Source organism: Hibiscus syriacus, unplaced genomic scaffold (genome assembly GCF_006381635.1).
Source record: "Hibiscus syriacus cultivar Baekdansim isolate YM2019G1 unplaced genomic scaffold, ASM638163v2 tig00004046_pilon, whole genome shotgun sequence".
Lineage (NCBI taxonomy): Eukaryota > Viridiplantae > Streptophyta > Magnoliopsida > Malvales > Malvaceae > Hibiscus > Hibiscus syriacus.
The window spans coordinates 507,310-524,356 of NW_024061997.1; the positions used below are offsets into that span (position 1 = coordinate 507,310).

General features: G+C 33.9%; 3 protein-coding genes and 1 pseudogene across 3 annotated transcripts; 2 read left to right on the plus strand and 2 right to left on the minus strand.

Annotated features, from left to right (window-relative positions):
* Nucleotides 1-4,546: 4,546 nt before the first annotated feature.
* LOC120188380 (pentatricopeptide repeat-containing protein At3g09060-like) lies at nucleotides 4,547-7,716 on the plus strand. The gene is made up of 2 exons (XM_039191830.1): nucleotides 4,547-6,995; nucleotides 7,481-7,716. The coding sequence occupies exon 1, from the start codon at nucleotides 4,641-4,643 to the stop codon at nucleotides 6,726-6,728; it is 2,088 nt and encodes a 695-aa protein (XP_039047761.1). The 5' UTR covers nucleotides 4,547-4,640; the 3' UTR covers nucleotides 6,729-6,995; nucleotides 7,481-7,716.
* Nucleotides 7,258-8,322, minus strand: LOC120188390. Its single transcript, XM_039191840.1, has 2 exons — nucleotides 7,932-8,322; nucleotides 7,258-7,854 (listed from the first exon to the last, which is right to left on the minus strand). The coding sequence occupies exons 1-2, from the start codon at nucleotides 8,274-8,276 to the stop codon at nucleotides 7,420-7,422; spliced, it is 780 nt and encodes a 259-aa protein (XP_039047771.1). The 5' UTR covers nucleotides 8,277-8,322; the 3' UTR covers nucleotides 7,258-7,419.
* Nucleotides 8,323-10,451: 2,129 nt separating this feature from the next.
* Nucleotides 10,452-11,673, minus strand: LOC120188169 (annotated as a pseudogene).
* Nucleotides 11,674-12,719: 1,046 nt separating this feature from the next.
* LOC120188402 (transcription factor DIVARICATA-like) lies at nucleotides 12,720-14,753 on the plus strand. The gene is made up of 2 exons (XM_039191846.1): nucleotides 12,720-13,659; nucleotides 14,071-14,753. Exons 1-2 carry the CDS (start codon nucleotides 13,232-13,234, stop codon nucleotides 14,567-14,569), a joined length of 927 nt encoding a protein of 308 aa, XP_039047777.1. The 5' UTR covers nucleotides 12,720-13,231; the 3' UTR covers nucleotides 14,570-14,753.
* The last annotated feature ends 2,294 nt before the right edge of the window (nucleotides 14,754-17,047 follow it).

A 17,047-nucleotide genomic window follows, 5' to 3' on the forward strand; every position in this document is an offset into this window, starting at 1 on the left:
ATTTAAGATACGACAAACAAAAGATATCATTCTTTTCTCATTATGTGTTCTGTATTTCTCTCTTACTTTCATTGTTGGCCATTAGCCGATCATTCTCGACAAAGATTTTAATTTGATATGGTAATGGGCCAAAATATGAGTTAGATGAGTAGTGGATCTAAAATCTAAGATTTTAAAAGTTTGGATATTTAAAAAGTTCAAAGGACGAATGATATAAAGAATTTGGAGAAAAAAATGTTCTCACGATACGTTCACAGACTTTTTGAACAAACTTCACTAACTACATCGAAACTTTATCATTATCTTGTAATAAGATTAAACTAATTCCAAAAAAAAAGATATATTATATTTTTTAAATGATTTGATTTAAATAGAGGTGTGTTCAATTTATTTTATATTCAGAATCAAACTTGTTTGTTATTTGGTTTATTAGACTTAATATTTTTCATATAAATAGATACTTCAAATATTTTATTATTTATAATAATTATTCATATTATATTTTTATTTTATATTTAATAAGGAATATGTTTATTTATAGTTTGATTGTATATTATTCATAATTTTTGTAAATATTCGTGAAAATATTCTTGACACTAAACAAACATTTTTATGAATATTTTCGTAACCGTCTTTCGGTTGGACCCCGGAATTGGGTTTCGACTTGAATGAATTGGGTTGGAGTCGCCACCTACCATTTTAAAACGAATTTAGTGGGTCGGACACCATCTTACCTGATCTTCGTTTTACCAGAAACGTGTCGGGTTCGGGAGTCGGTTACGGTCAAGGAAGGATTAACACCCTTGAACCGCCCTTTCGGTACCAATTAATTTATCGGTTGTCTTAGTTACGAAAATTTAAAATTACAATTTAAAAGTATTCGATTATAATTGTTTACCTTTGATCATTTGAAAGTTCAACTGAAATGTCAAAAAATATTAGAGGATAAAATGAAAATAAATACAATAAAATACTAAAATAAAATAGATCACAGAGATAATTAAAAGTTAGTAAAATAAATAAATAAATTATATATTAAAGTAAATAAAATAATAATAAAAGAAAATAAAATGAATAAAAAGTAAAAGGGTTAGTTAAAAAATAAAAATGAGAATAAAAAAATAAAAAATAAAAAAAATAAACTAAAAAACCGTGTAAGAGGAAAAAGAAATAGAATGAATTAACCAAGGAGTATGGAGGAATTAAACTAAATGATAATTAAACAGTGACTAAAAAGAAAAATAAATAAATTATAAGGTAAAATTCAAACATCACCAAACATGCAAAAAATAGTGACTGAAACGCAACCTTTATAAAATTACGAGATCAAAATGAAAATGAAATAAATCAGCGTTAGTGACCAAAACAAAATATATGAAAATATAAGAGTCAAATTCGAATATTGACACAAAAACATGCAATATAAAAACAGGGCTAAAATACAAATTCTGGAAATTTAATGCTCAAATTAAAATAAGTTAAAAGTTTAATCTAGGGCCAGAAAGCAACATTACACGGGATGAGGGACCCATTCTGTGATAAACCCCTAAGCAAAATTACGAGCCACCCCCATCGAAACTACGTCGTTTCGTGGGGACTATATATGGCCCAAACGAAGGCCAAATTCACCCAGTTCTCTCATTTTACAAATTCTCATCCCTCTCTCTTAGATATTTCTCTTTGCCCTCTCTCTATCAATTCTCCCAACTTACCCCTCCCGGTCCAACGCCGGCTACCATCTAACGCCGCCAACCGTCGCTCGCCACCCGTAAACCCAAAACCGAAGCCAAAATTCCACAAAGTAGCCCCAAAACGCGTAGATCTACACCCAAAGATATGATTTTTACCTTCGACGACGTCTTCTCGGCTTCCCGGAGGCTCTTCGGTCTCTTTGTGCTCGCTATTTACTCGATTGTTTTTATTTTTTTTACTGATATTTTTGTGGTCGTTTTTTGTGTGGCTGTGATGTCTCTTGGTTTACTGTTGTTTCTGTGTTTCTGTGTTTGACTTACTGTCGCTGGTAGTGTGTTGTTGGCCGATGATGGCTTTTGCTCGATGATGTATGGTGTACCCTTGATGTTTTTGTGAGGTTCTCGGTTTACGGTGGCTATGGCCTCTCTTCTGCATGGCCTCACCGAGGCTTTTATAGCTCGGTTCTGGTCGTTTCTTAGCCCTGAAATGGTTGGGGTTATGGCCGGTTATTGCGTGCATTTCGGAACGTGCTGGTTCCGATTTTTGCTCCGATCGTGTTGCATGTTTGACCAGCGACATGCGATGCTTCTAACTCTTAATATCACCTCTGACTGCTGAGGTTATTTTCTGGCCGTTGGATTGGGTCAGATCCAACGATCCAGATTAACTTGTGCCTTTTACCCTTTCAACCATTTGGTTTGTGCGGTGCCTTGACAAGCATTGGAACCCTAAACTACTGTTGGGATGGTTCATGCCCGAACCGACTCTTTTGGATTGCTTTATTCAGACTTCAGTTTTGGACTTGGACCCTACAAAAACAAAAAATAAAAAATAAAATAAAAAAGAGTAAATAAATAAACAATAATAATATATTTAAAAAATATTTTCCAAAAATCTATATAACATATATTTTTAAAAGTATTTTAAAATTATATATTATATATTTTTGAAAAAAAATGTTTTCAAAATTATATAGTTTTCAAAAATATTTTTAAAATTATATACTATATAATTTTTCAAAATGATTTCAAAATTATATAATATATATGTTTTCAAAATGTTTTTTTAAACTATATATATTTTCAAAATGTTTTAAAAACTATATAATATATATTTTCAAAAATGTTTTAAAAACTATATATTATATATTTTTTCAAAAATGTTTTAAAAACTATATATTATATTTATTTTCAAAATGTTTTAAAAACTATACAATATATAAATGTTTTCAAACATATTTTCAAAACTATATATTATATATATGTTTTTTAAAAAATATTTTCAAACTATATTTAATATATATATATATATATATATATATATATATATATATATATGATAAAAAAATAAAAAAAAATAATTCCGAGTGAAAAATGACTGTCTACAAATATTAAATAAATGATTATGAATATAAATATATTTTTTAAATAAATAAACCAAATCAAATATGAACAAATTTAAATAAATTAACCCAAACCAAATTTTAATACAAATTTTTTTTTTTTGGATAAGCAAATTATATTCATCCAAAAAAGAGTACAGCAAAGTTGTTACAAGAACAAGGCAAAATCAGCACTAGATCAACCCCCAATTTATACCCACTTGCCTATTTACATCATCAATCTCCTGTAAACTATAGCTATACAATTTGATTTTTACAGCATCTTTAATACTACTTACAATCATATCAGCAGAACGCGAAACACCCCTAAAGCTTCTATGGTTACGCTCCTCCCAAATGTAATACAAAAAACCAGTCCAGCCAAGCTTAAGAATCCTCACCCTGAGAGATTTGCCCTTCAAGTTAACAATCAACCATTGAAGGCAATCGTCCCAATTAAGCGAAACAGGACGAATCCCACAGGAGACTAGCACAGCATCCCAAACTTCTTGAGCAAAGAAGCAATCTGCAAAGAGATGGTCCCGGGACTCAATCCCAGACCCACACAGGACACATCCATGATCCAAGACCAGACCGAACCTAATCAGCCTATCTCTCGTAGGCAGTCTATCAAGGGTGGCCATCCAGGCAATAAGGGAGAATTTTGGAATATGAGCAGGGAACCAAATGATCCTGTGCCAAGTAACTTTCGCTGCACGAACTCTGATCTGATCCCAAAGCCATTACCCTTAATCAGGCTCCAATTAGTACAAGGAATAAACAAGTTCCTAGCCTCCTCACGAAGTTTCAACAGCTTTTTTAACAACCAGCTGAAATAGGCTTTGTACTCAACTTCCCAGAAGCTTACAGCTTTAAGACAGTATGCATGTAACCATGCAATCCAGAGAGAACCATCATTTGCAAGAATTTTTTTAATGAGCAAAAGGCAGCAAGCCTTATTCCAAAGAACAAGACTTCTTAGACCCAGACCCCCCTCAGACCTAGGTGAGCAGATTTGGCTCCAACTTACACGAGCACCTCTGGCAGGGACATCACAACCTTTCCAGAAAAAACGCATGCAAAGCCTCTCAACATCATTGATAATCCCCTTGGGAAGAACCAGCTGCCTGCTCCAGAAGTTAAAGATACTGAACAAGACGGTTTTTACCAACTGCAGCCTGCCCCCAAAACTGAGCTTTTTACTAGACCATTGAGCCAGTTTACCTTTAATACGTTCCAAGAGAGCAGAACAGTCCTTCCCCGTGAGTTTACGAGTAACAAGAGGAACTCCAAGATACCTGACAGGGAACTGCGCAGTCTTAAACCCAGTAGCTTGCTGGATCAGACCAAGAGTGTTAATGTTTAAGCCACATACAAATTTATTTTATGGCTGCTCACCCATATGTAGATTTGTGGCCCAAATATTCTAATATTTTCACGGTGGCTAGTGGCTTCGTGGCAGCCCATTTTTAGAATTTTCCAATTTCTGGCCGCCGAAATTCAGTCCTCAGCAGCGGAGGCTTAGATGATTCGACGATGCGACTAAGAAATCCCTAACATCTTTTCCATGTCAACCTTCCCCAAAAACCTCTCACCAAAGCGGCTTCTCAAGCTCCTCAAATTAGAGAGAAACCCAGACTCGGCTTTGGCTCTCTTTGACTCTGCTACTTGTCATCCGGGATACACCCACTCGCCCGACGTTTTCCACCACATCCTTCGTCGACTAGTCGACTCCCGACTCATTTCCCAGTTGAGTAGGATCGTTCAACTCATCGAAACTCAGAAATGTAGCTGCCCAGAAGACGTTGCTTTGACGGTAATAAAAGCTTATGCTAAAAACTCAATGCCTGATAAAGCATTAGATCTCTTCCAAAGAATGAAGCAAAGTTTCGGCTGTGAACCTGGTATTCGATCTTACAACACTTTACTCAACGCTTTTGCTGAGTCGAATCGCTGGGAAGAAGCTGAGTCTTTTTTTAAGTACTTTGAAACAGTGGGAATGGAGCCAAATTTGCAAACCTATAATATTTTGATTAAGATTGCTTGTAGAAAGAAACATTTTAAGGAAGCGAAACAGTTATTGGATTGCATGTGGAAAACGGGTTTACAACCAAATGTACGTAGCTATGGGGCTTTGATTAATGAGCTTGTAAAAGATGGAATCTTGGTTGTTGCTATGGAATTGTTCGACGAAATGTTTGAGAGAGAAGTGATCCCTGATGTTATGTGTTATAATATATTACTTGATGGGTTTTTCAGAAATAGAGATTTTGTGAAGGCAAATGAGATTTGGGAGAGATTGTTGGAAGATTCTTCAGCTTATCCGAATTCGGTTACCTATAATGTTATGATTAATGGTTTGTGCAAATTTGGAAAGTTTGATGAGTGTTTGAGTATATGGGAGAGGATGAAGAAGAATGAAAGGGAGAAGGATTTGTTTACTTATAGTAGTATGATTCATGGATTATGTGAGGCGGGGAATATTGATGGTGCTGAGAGAGTTTATAAAGACATGGTTGAAAATGGTGTCATGATTGATGTGGTTACTTATAATGCAATGCTTAATGGGTACTGTAAAGCTCGGAAAATTAAAGACTGTTTTGCAATGTGGAAATTGATGGAAAAAGAGGGTTGTAGCAATGTTGTTAGTTTTAATATATTCATTAGAGGGTTGTTGGAGAACGGACAGGTAGATGAAGCCATTTCTCTATGGGAGATCTTGCAGCAGAGAGATTGCAGTGCTGATGCTTCAACTTATGGAGTTTTGATTCATGGGTTGTGTAAGAATGGATGCTTAAAAAAGGCTTTGGATATATTGCAAGAGGCTGAACTTGGGGAAGGTAAAGTGGATAGCTTTGGATATTCCTCAATGATTGATGGGTTAGGCAAACAAGGGAGACTAGATGAAGTAGCTGGTTTACTTTGTCGGATGGTCAAGTGTGGTCATAAACTGATTCCTTATGTTTACAATCCCTTGATTCAGGCTTTTGTCCGAGCATCCAGACTTGATGACGCAGTTCAATTTTTCAGGGGAGCGGACTCAATGGGTTATTCTCCTTCTGTTGTCTCATATAATATTCTCATTTCTGGCTTGTGTAAAAATGAAAGATTTGGTGAGGCATACTCAATCTTGAAGGAAATGTTAGAGAAAGGGTGGAAACCAGACATGATTACCTACAGCTCGTTGATGAAAGGCCTTTTCCAAAGGAAGAACGTTGACATGGCACTCAACTTATGGAACCATGTGCTTGAAAAGGCTTTAAAGCCTGATGTAACCATGCACAATATTATCATTCATGGCCTTTGCTCTGTTGGCAAAGTTGAGGATGCTTTACAGCTCTATTCAAAGATTAGGCAAAGGAACCGTGCTACTAATCTCGTAACCTATAATACTATTATGGAAGGGCTTTACAAAACTGGAGAATACGAGAAGGCATCAGAGATCTGGAAACAAATTTCAACTGATGGACTACAACCAGATATAATTTCTTATAACATTACTCTCAAGGCACTTTGTTCTTGTGGTAAGATATCAGATGCAGTTGGCTTTTTGGATGATGCTTTAGAGCGTGGAATTCTTCCAACTGTTATTACATGGAACATCCTTGTCAGGGCAGTGCTGACCACAGGCTTCAAAACGGCTCTTTCAATTTAGAATTTACTTGCAGTTAAATTCCCATTTCTGGAATTTTGGCTTTAATCTCTGTGAGTCTTACTCTTCTAGTTAGCAGTTGAAATGTTTGCACTCTTCACCAGCAGAAGAATCCTGGAGACCAGTCTCTTTGAGTTGTGTACCTTGAAGAGATCCCAAGTTCTTTAGATGTTCTGGGATCAAGAACTGCTATAATTGTCATTCGTTGGATTTAAGGGATGTGCACGAAGGATGGTTTTTGCCAGGAAAATTATTTTGAAGTGACTAGAGGTATGGAATATGGATGCATGAATACCTAAGGTTAAAAGTCACTGTTAACCAATTACATTTAACAACATGCCAATTCTTGTAGGCTGGATTAACATTCTTTAGAGTTTCGAAATGACATGAAATCATACTCACCCTTTTGATAAAAGCTTAGTCTTCCCAGTTGGGACATTCACATTTGTTGTTTTCCACTGCAATGAGTGGGAAAAACTTCATAAAGCATCAGATTTTGAAACTCACATTGGTAATGGTGATGGCAGCTATATCACTAAGATCAGATGTTGATGATGCTAAAGAAACATTGCTTGATGTATCAAGCCCAAGTATTAAGTTATTACATGGGTTTATTGGATCATGCTACATTTCCCTTGATAATCATGGATAACTTTACAGCATAAGATTGTTAGATTAGATATGATAAGAGCCTTTATTTGTTTTCATCTTTCTTATTTGTTTTCTCTGCTTCTGATAACAATGTCTGCTCATAGATGAATTGGAAAAATAAAGCAACTAAAATAGCTCCAAGAACTGCAACTTTTCGCCAATCTGATGCACAGATGAAAGAGTCTGCAATTCCAAGGGCAAGCAGTGCAATTAGAGCAAGGTAAAGATTCCTCCTTGCTTTTGACCCAACTTTTTCTTTAGTAATCTCCTTAATCTTCTTAGCTTCCTCCTTTGCTTTTTCCTTGTCTATAGTAGGCTTTTTATCTGTCAGGTTCTTAAAGAACAACCCTTCATTCCTTTCTTTCTCTATTTGACCTTCAAACTCTGCTAACTGGTCTTCATTCATCTCAATCTCCTGCCTGTTCAATTCTTGGGATTCTTCAAAGGCTTGCATTTGGCTCTCAATGTTCTCCATTATCTGCTTAAATAACAAATGAATAAGCATAACTACATATCAACCAAGACTGTCTTAAGAGCATTTAGTATAGACCCTACCCTTTCACCAGCTTCTTCAAGTCCTTTGAGAGCATCTTCTCCAACTTTATCAAACTCAGCGTTGGCTTCTTCAGCAAATTGAGTGAGATAAGCTGATCTTTCATCCAAGTAGTCGGTGAGGCGAACTTTCTGAGCCTGCAACATTGCTATTTGAGCAAGCAGCTCTTGCTTGCGAGTGTCTCCTTCCGGCAACGACGACGACTCTGGATCGGAATTAGACTCGGAATCATTCGACTTGCTGAAACACAATATGGAGTTCTTTGTGTGTGCAATTCTTCTTGTTTGGAAAAAGGCATGGTTACTACTGGTAGTAAAGGAGGCTTGAATGGCTTTGAGGGCTATCATCTTTTTTTTTCAATGAGCGATGGGAGGATAATCCAATGGCGGCTTAATTTTGTACGTCTCTTCTATTTACAACTGGATATACTTCTTTGAACCTCTCTTTTTTGTGTACATTATCCCTTTTGAGTTTTAATTAGAAATTATAAAGCATTGTGAAATTACCTTTTTCGTCCTCGAAAGGGGTATCAAATTGCATCTTTTGCATTTTTCAGAACATTTCCTCCAGGTCTGGGATTTTATGTTTTTTATGCGTTGGATAATTCCGATATATCTATATATTTTAAAAGTTTCTTCATTATTTGAAGTCTTATTCAAAAAATAATTATTTAAATTATACCGATTTTTATCAAAGTCCTTAAATGTTTTTTTATCAGAATAAATATTTAAAGTATTGATATTTTTTTATCTAAGTACTTTAAATATTTTTATTAAAATAAATATTTAAACTAAAATATTAAAAAAAAATAAAATGACCATTAAGGGATTTTGATTCACGGAATGTAAAATTAACTTTATGAATAACATTATTGGAATGTAACATGACTATGAGAATATTGTATTACATTGTTTGGTTTGTTTAGAAGGAATGTAAGATTACAATATTTGGTTTGAGGAATATAATTTTACTTGGATGCATATTTTACCAAATTATCCTTGTAATATATTTTTTTAAAGTTAAACTTTAATATTAATTTATAAATATTTGAATGAAAATTTATAAAAATATTTTAATCGTTATACTATCTAACTTTTGAGGAGAAATTACATTTAATATATTAATATAATTAGTATATTAAATTTATATTTTTAAATAATGTTCATAAGTATCATATTTATTTATATAAAATATAATATAATATAATATAAAAATAATATTATGGTAGTAAAATATTATTTTAAATAATTATATTTTTACAATAATACCATTTTTTTCATCCCATAAAATTATAAATAGTAAAATATTGAATATTAAAAATATAAAATATTTTAAATTCTTAAAATTCTTAATATTTTAATAAATCAAACTCTTTGTAAATTATTATTATTTTTATAATTTTGTTACAAAATATAAGAATTTAGAAGGATCATTATAAAAAGAATTCATTAGTCCAAGGGTATTTTTGTCCAAAGTGATGGAAATATAAGATTACCTAAGAATTTGAGGGTGTGTTTGGCTCACGGAATGTAAGATTACAAGTGGGAATAAAAGATTACCAGATAATAGGATTACTGGGAATGTTACATTACTGTGTTTGATTGGTTTGACAGGAATGTAAGATTATAGTGTTTGGTTGAAGGAATAAAAGATTACTGGAATGTATATTTTACCAAATTGTCCTTGTTCTATATTTTTAACAAGTGAAATTCTAAATACGTCTATGAAGTGCATGCACATTGTCAATAACTAAAATAGATTTTAAATAAATATTACATGATAATCACATCATATTATTAAAAAAAATAACTCAAACATATGTATATACTTAAAGACTCATACCTCAATGTTTATAATTCTACTAAAATCCTTTTATGGTTATTTTAATATTTTTAATCCATAATATTAAATTCAAATTATAAAAAAATAAATTCAAGGTGGTTTAAATGGGACACACAATCATTGCATATAAATAAATATGAGTTGTTTTTAATCTTTAACAACAAGATGATTAATCCCTCTTGCTTATGGCTTAGTTGTGAATTTCATCCCTCAACTTATGGCTAAGTTGTGAATTTCATCCCTCGACTTCCCAAATGCTGAAAGTTAATCCCTCAACCTTACAAAATCTTTGTTAAATATTATGGTTAAACATATGTAGTAAAACATCTTTTCGACAATTCCTCAACTAGATAATGACATTAAATCTTTTTGTGAAGTCCTAGTAGTAACTATTTTAATTCAACCAGCATTTCTTATAAAAAGAAAATATTATCGAAGATTTGCTCCATGTTATCTAAAAGTTTGATTGATAGTTATTCGGAGGTGATTCCAAGGAAAGAAAACGACAATCACATAGCAAACTAGCTGTTATAACTAAACAAAACAAGATATTGAAACCCAAAGATCAAAGTTCAATCTTCCTGATAGCCTAGGCTTCTCAAACGAAAACAATAACTGGTCAACAAACCAATAAGGCCTTCACTACGAAAAATCGTAGAATTACAATTACCTTAACTCCACTATATAAACAAGTTGGGCCTTGACGCCTTGTAGGTTGTCTTCAGCTTCCTGGTAGGTGGCCTCACCTTCTTGACCACCAATGGGAACTTGATTTTCGAGTTGTGGAACTGTTTGTTGTTGTCCCTCTTGAATAGCTTAACCGGGATGGTTGCGGTCTTGATAATCTGGATGCAGGGGAACCTGACCCTGTGTCGAGAAGCCATCTCGGTGTACATCTGTTCGACAGCTCCATTCAAAGTAGTGTTGCGGCATTCCTTATACATGTTGTGATAACCGGTACGGCTTTGATAGCAGAGCCAGATACCGTAGTTCTTGATCTTGGTCGGGTTCTTCTAAAAATTCTGCAGAAGAATTTAACTTAAATATCAAGCATTGCAAGTGAAAATCAAAGAATGAATCTGAAATCATGTTCCCTTGTGTGTCAAGCATTAACAATAACTTCTTTTTTTCTGATGAAGTTTCCACAGTACAAAGCTAGGAGATCACAACAAAGTAAAATATTGAGAACTAGTTGCAAGCATCTAGTTATAAAAAGTTTCAAACTGATTTTGATGACTGCTTTTTTAATTCGATCTTACATATGAAGCTCCCAAAAGTTAAGTGATCAAATAAATCATTCAATGAAATCTCAATCGACCAAAAAAAGATGTATGAACTTTTTAAAAGTGTAAATAAATTTGGTATGAAAACCTTGAAGATCATATGTTTCTTTTCTATACAAGTTCCCTCCTATCAAACAAAAATTACAGAGTAAATTACGCAAACACGAGCTAATCATCAACAATTCCAGCAAAATAGTTTCAAACATTAATCGAAATGAAAAGGGTAATTTACCTAATGAAATTTCAATTTTCAACACAACATCCCAACAATAAATCAATTAATACAGAGTGAATTATAAAAGGCAAATATACCTTACTGATGGCGAGGACTTGACCGTTGCTCTTCTTAACCTTCTTCAGCTTCCTCAGGAAGTACCTGATGAATATATTCAACAACACCCAAAAGTCAGAAAACTTCAAAGCTTCATTCAAATGGGATACCAAATCAAATAAAAAACACAGATGTCCATGAAAATAATAATTAACCAGAACTTGGATTTGGCTCGAACCTCATTGGTGGCCCAAAGCTTCATCCTGTAAATCTTGGGATGTTCATCGCTCTCCGTTGGGTGAGCCCTTCCAACAACTTGGTACTGGTGAAGCTGCAACCATAAACAAAACCAAAAAAGAGTATCAAATAATTCCATTTTCTTCATATTGATCCAAATACAGCTAATAGCTTCCGAGCCAAATGAAATAAAGAAAATTTCGAATAGATAGAATCCCGAGCATAACAGAACAAAACCACAATCAAATTATAAGAACAGAGCCTGAAATATTAATAACAACAGAACACTGAAACTAAAAGAGGGAAATCGAGGAAGCGTTGGCCAGAACAAAGAGGGGAGAAGAGTATTTTAGACAATGGGGACCATGAATGTTCAAATACCTAAGGAAGTTGTGGGACTAACATTCCTAGTAAAACACGGAAAAAAATTACTATTGGTATTCAATGTTTACCCTCACTTGGGAATAATAATCATCCAAACGTGGGTAAGTTAAACAGAAAAAAAAGATTCATCCCAGGAATGTTTTAATCTATGAACCAAACGGGGCCTGAAAGTAATGACATTCTATCATTTTAACCAAAAAATGTTATTAGTGAGAAAATAATATTTTCATTAATGTAAAATTCTGTGAACCAAACGTGGGACTATAATTCCGAAAAAAATATTCTCATTAATAATGTAAGATTCTAAGAACCAAACCAGCAAGATAAAATTAATAGTTAATTTTAACATTACACCAAACTAAAATTACAGTCGCAGTAATCCAGTATCGATATATCAATGAGAAAAGACAAACATGTCACGTGCTACAGCTACATGTTAAAATTTCATCGCCATTGTCAGGGTTGGTCTTTTTCTTCAGATAAAATGACCCCCCCTCCAACACTCATTTTAGTTGTTTCATTCAGCAATTCAGGATGAAAAAGCTACAAAGCCTGTTGTCTAATGGCTTTTGCTCATTGTCTCTTTACTGGCGTCGCTTTCTATATATTAATAACATGTACAACTTCGGTTTGGTCCAACCACGGATAGGGCCCACAATCTCCATTCTCACCAATCACAACTCAGCACCTTTGACCCCTCCCTGTCCCTTTATTTCTCCTTTGCTTTTCAATCGCTGCTGCTAATTCCTTGTTTCATACATATGAGCTTTCATTCACGCACTCTCTCTTTGGTCTCTTTGCTTTTGCTTTACCTTCCCAGGTGAATATAAAAGCTTACGAAATAAAGCAAAAGTTTTCCTTCACTTCTTGGGTTTTCAGTGTTTTTCTTTCCACCTTTGTCTTTCAAAGTTTACTCTTTGATTTGGGTTTTTGAATTCTGATCTGGGTATTGATTTTCAGTGTTTTAAATTTACTGTTGTTGTATGTGGGTTTGAAATCTGTTATGGCTGTCTAGGGTTTATCCATTCATACATCAAGATCTGTTATTTACTACAATTTCTCCAAACTTTCCTTGGCTTTTGGAAGTTGATTCCTTTCTAGGATTCCTCTATTATGTGAAAAAGGATACTCAGATTCCATTAATGCTTCTTTGGTCATTTAAACGAGCCACGTCTCTGCATTTTTCTGTATTCGATTCTCTCTCTCTGAACATTTCACTCAAAGAAGGAGAAAAGCAGTCTTTTATTTTCTTTTCCTATAGGGGGGCAAATCATCTTCGGCAGCTATGAGTAGGGAACTTGAAATCCTCTCCCCAGCTTCTTATTTACAGACATCCAATTGGCTTTTTCAAGAGAGCAAAGGTACAAGATGGACTGCCCATGAGAACAAGTGTTTTGAAAATGCTTTGGCTTTATATGACAAAGACACTCCTGATAGATGGTTAAAGGTGGCAGCCATGATTCCTGGAAAAACAGTAGGAGATGTGATCAAACAGTACAGAGAATTGGAAGAAGATGTTAGTGATATCGAGGCCGGGCTTATACCAATTCCTGTATATAGCAGTGATTCTTTTACATTGGAGTGGGTTGATGTTAGTCAAGCCTTTGATGGATTCAGAAACTATTACACTCCAGGTGGAAAAAGAGGGACCGGGACTCGACCATCTGATCAAGAAAGGAAGAAAGGAGTGCCGTGGACTGAAGAAGAACACAGGTGATTGTTTGTTTTTGGCAAATTTGGATACTATTCAACTGTGATAGGGTAAATGAAGTTATGGTTGGTTTTTACATGTAGAATTTGTAGAGTTAAGTCTTTGATAATTTTTGGTGTCATTTAACTATGATTGGATGAACCAGTCTTTAGGATATCAAGTCATGGTCGGTTTCAAGTGTAGAATCTGTAGAGTTAAACTGGGAGTTTTGCTTCCTGCTGAAGATTGATAATTTGGATACTTGAAACCACTGTGAATGTAGTTGACTCATTTTTAATGAGAAACAATTTGAAACTTATGGTAGGAATGTGCTCTCCTGATTCATCCTTGCAATTGTTATGGATGCTGGAACTTGGAATTTGTTTTAGCTAGTTTCCTCTAGCAGCTGATGTCTATTTGGTTATTAATGACAGGCAATTTTTAATGGGTCTTAAAAAGTATGGTAAAGGGGATTGGAGAAACATTTCGCGCAATTTTGTGACGACTAGAACCCCGACTCAGGTGGCAAGTCATGCTCAAAAGTACTTCATCAGGCAGCTGACTGGAGGGAAAGATAAGAGGAGGTCAAGTATCCATGATATCACAACAGTTAACATCCCCAATACGGCAATTTCTTCACTGGATCATGGCAAACCTTTGTCTCTGAATAATTCTTCCTCAACCATGCAGCCACAAGGGAAACCGAAAGTAGATGGAGTTACTAAAGAGGTCTTTGATTTTGAGTGGAAGCAACAAAACGAAGGAACAGCTATAGCTTTCGACCAGATGAATGCCTTCCTCTCCCCTGTTTGTGCTATTTCTTCATATGGGCACAAGCTGGAAGAACAGGATTTGCTAAGAGGAAATCTTCCAAGATCTCAATTCGGATTATACAACATTCCTTTCCAGATGCAGTCAATGCAACATCAGTGAATTCACTGATGAATTCACATGTGCATATCTTGAGGATGCAAATATAATCCATATTTATCACTCTTATGGAAGATCAATTAGGTGGTGTTTGTGATTATCATTGGAATTCTGGATCATTGTAAAAAGAAGCTTATTTACATGAAGCTTGGGGCTTTTATTAATATAATTGTGCCTGTGTTGGATATTGCCATGTGCTTCAGAGTCCTCTGCAAAATATGATAGACTGTGCCATAAAGACTTAAAAAACTTGACAATGATTTTCCTTAAACTGTGATTTTCTGCACCTTAACATCATGGATGAGAAATCAAAGGATCTTTTTTTTCCTTGTAATAAGTTGTTGGAATTTTGATTGATGTTGAAGAACATAGGGAACAAAAAATATAGCATCAAACAAAATTATCAATGCTCATTTCACTTTGGTAAAAGCACTTAAAATTTGTTGGAATCTTCTTTCTGGTTAGTTCTGCGTGGAGTTCTGATGAAAAACTGTTAACAAATATTACAAGCTTATTATTGCAGCAAATTATCATTCCGGCATCAGAATCATCCCGGCATCAGAATCATCCCGAAAACCCCTTTCGATTTTATTTTAACCTTTTTTTTTCTGCTATGAAAATGGCAAAACCATTGATCTGATTCTGAAATCAGCATTTCTGCAATACCAATTTGGCTCCTTTCTTTTGTTGTTGATGTTGCTTCAGCAACCTTCATGAAAAGACTTGTTGCACAATGCGCATATAATTTTCGATCCCACCCACTAGACAAAACTATTTAAGGGCAACATGGAACAATATGTAAAATACAATAAAGTTTTTAATTTCATTCTTGTTAATGACAAAACTGTCCACTTTCCTTTTTATTGAAAGGATCACTTTTTTCTGCATATTGTATAGGAAATGCACCTTGCTCACTTTATTAGGAGTTCCTTCAAACAGCTACATATAAAATCAGCCTGTCATCTTCAGATGTCTTTCTTAACCTTCATTAATACAACATAGGACAAGCAGTTGAATCCTGAGCTTACGAGTACATCAATGGAGGAGAAAGTTACGAAGACAAACATTCATTTGTCACTTGTTTTTTCTCTCCAAGTTTCAACCATCAATCAGAAGCAGTTTAGTGGGAGAAGACTGGCCAACTGCAAATCATGGCGTTCTCCAAGTTGTCTTCATACAGATTCCTATAGCTTTGTGTTAGACATGTACGATGAAATTAATTATATTTTGTCATAAATTATAATTGATAATTAAGTTGGATTTTATTATAATTCTAGTGGTCGAAGATTATTTGGTAATTAAGTTTATTTAATAAAGTAAATATTTATTTTAAGCAAGAATTCTTATTCGTAAGAATTCTTGGTCATCAAGTATTTGACTTTGAAATCAGAGAAAGCCGTTAAAATATGTGAGAGAATTTTTTTTAGAGAGACATAATCTTTTTTGTAATTTTTGTAATTTTTTGGGGTTTATATTGTAGAAACAATTTTGTAGAGAAATTAAGAGTTGTTGGGATACATCGAATTTTGATATCTATATTGGATTTTTGTTACATGTACTTATACTCTTCGTGTTCTCTACGCTTACAATGGATTATTGTTCATCTCGTCCATGGAGGTAGGCAAAATCAAACTACGTTAAATCTCGTTTCTGTGCATGTTTTATTTTATGTCGACACCATTTTGGTTATTTTTCCGCTCCTATATTACTAACAAAACTAATATATAATTATATCAGCAATTCAAAATCTTGTTGAATGTAATATTTTAGGTTGCGTACAACCTAAATGTTATACATTTTTATAACATTTTCGGTTGCGCCTATTTCTATCATCTTTTAATCTTAAATTAAATTGTCTTTTTCTAAACTTTCCCATCTTGCTAGTTTTAACATAAACGTTGTTTGGACATAAAAAAACATCTTGTTTAGTTCACCAAGCTAAGCGAGAAGATTATGATTTTTAAGCTTAAATTACAAGGTTCATGAAAGAAATTGATGTTCAAGTGATAGAGAATTTGAGAGAATATCAAGAATAGTTCTGGTTTGGAGTTTAGAATTTGTAGATAGAGTAGAATTGATATATGTTTTTTTTAATAATTTGTAGCGATTATAAGGTAATATATGTTCAAGATTTTTTTTAGTCATTGAAAACGTGCACATGCCCTACAAACTCAACTGCTCAAACTCCCTTTAATTAATAAGATTACTCAATGAATTCTATTGATATATAATTTTAAATATCAATATTGGGATGAGGTTTGATGTTTTGAGAAAATTCTTCAGAATACGAGATATCAATATTGATTTAGGCCTCCAAGTTTAACAAAAACAATGAAAAATCTCGAGACATCACTGCTGCCCTTGTAATTAAATGATGTTTTCATATCATATCCAATTTCTTGGGCCAATGCAAATGGACCAAATTTTAGAGGGATATGAAGCGATGAAACATGGCAGAAGAAGCTTCAATTGTTAAGGCTA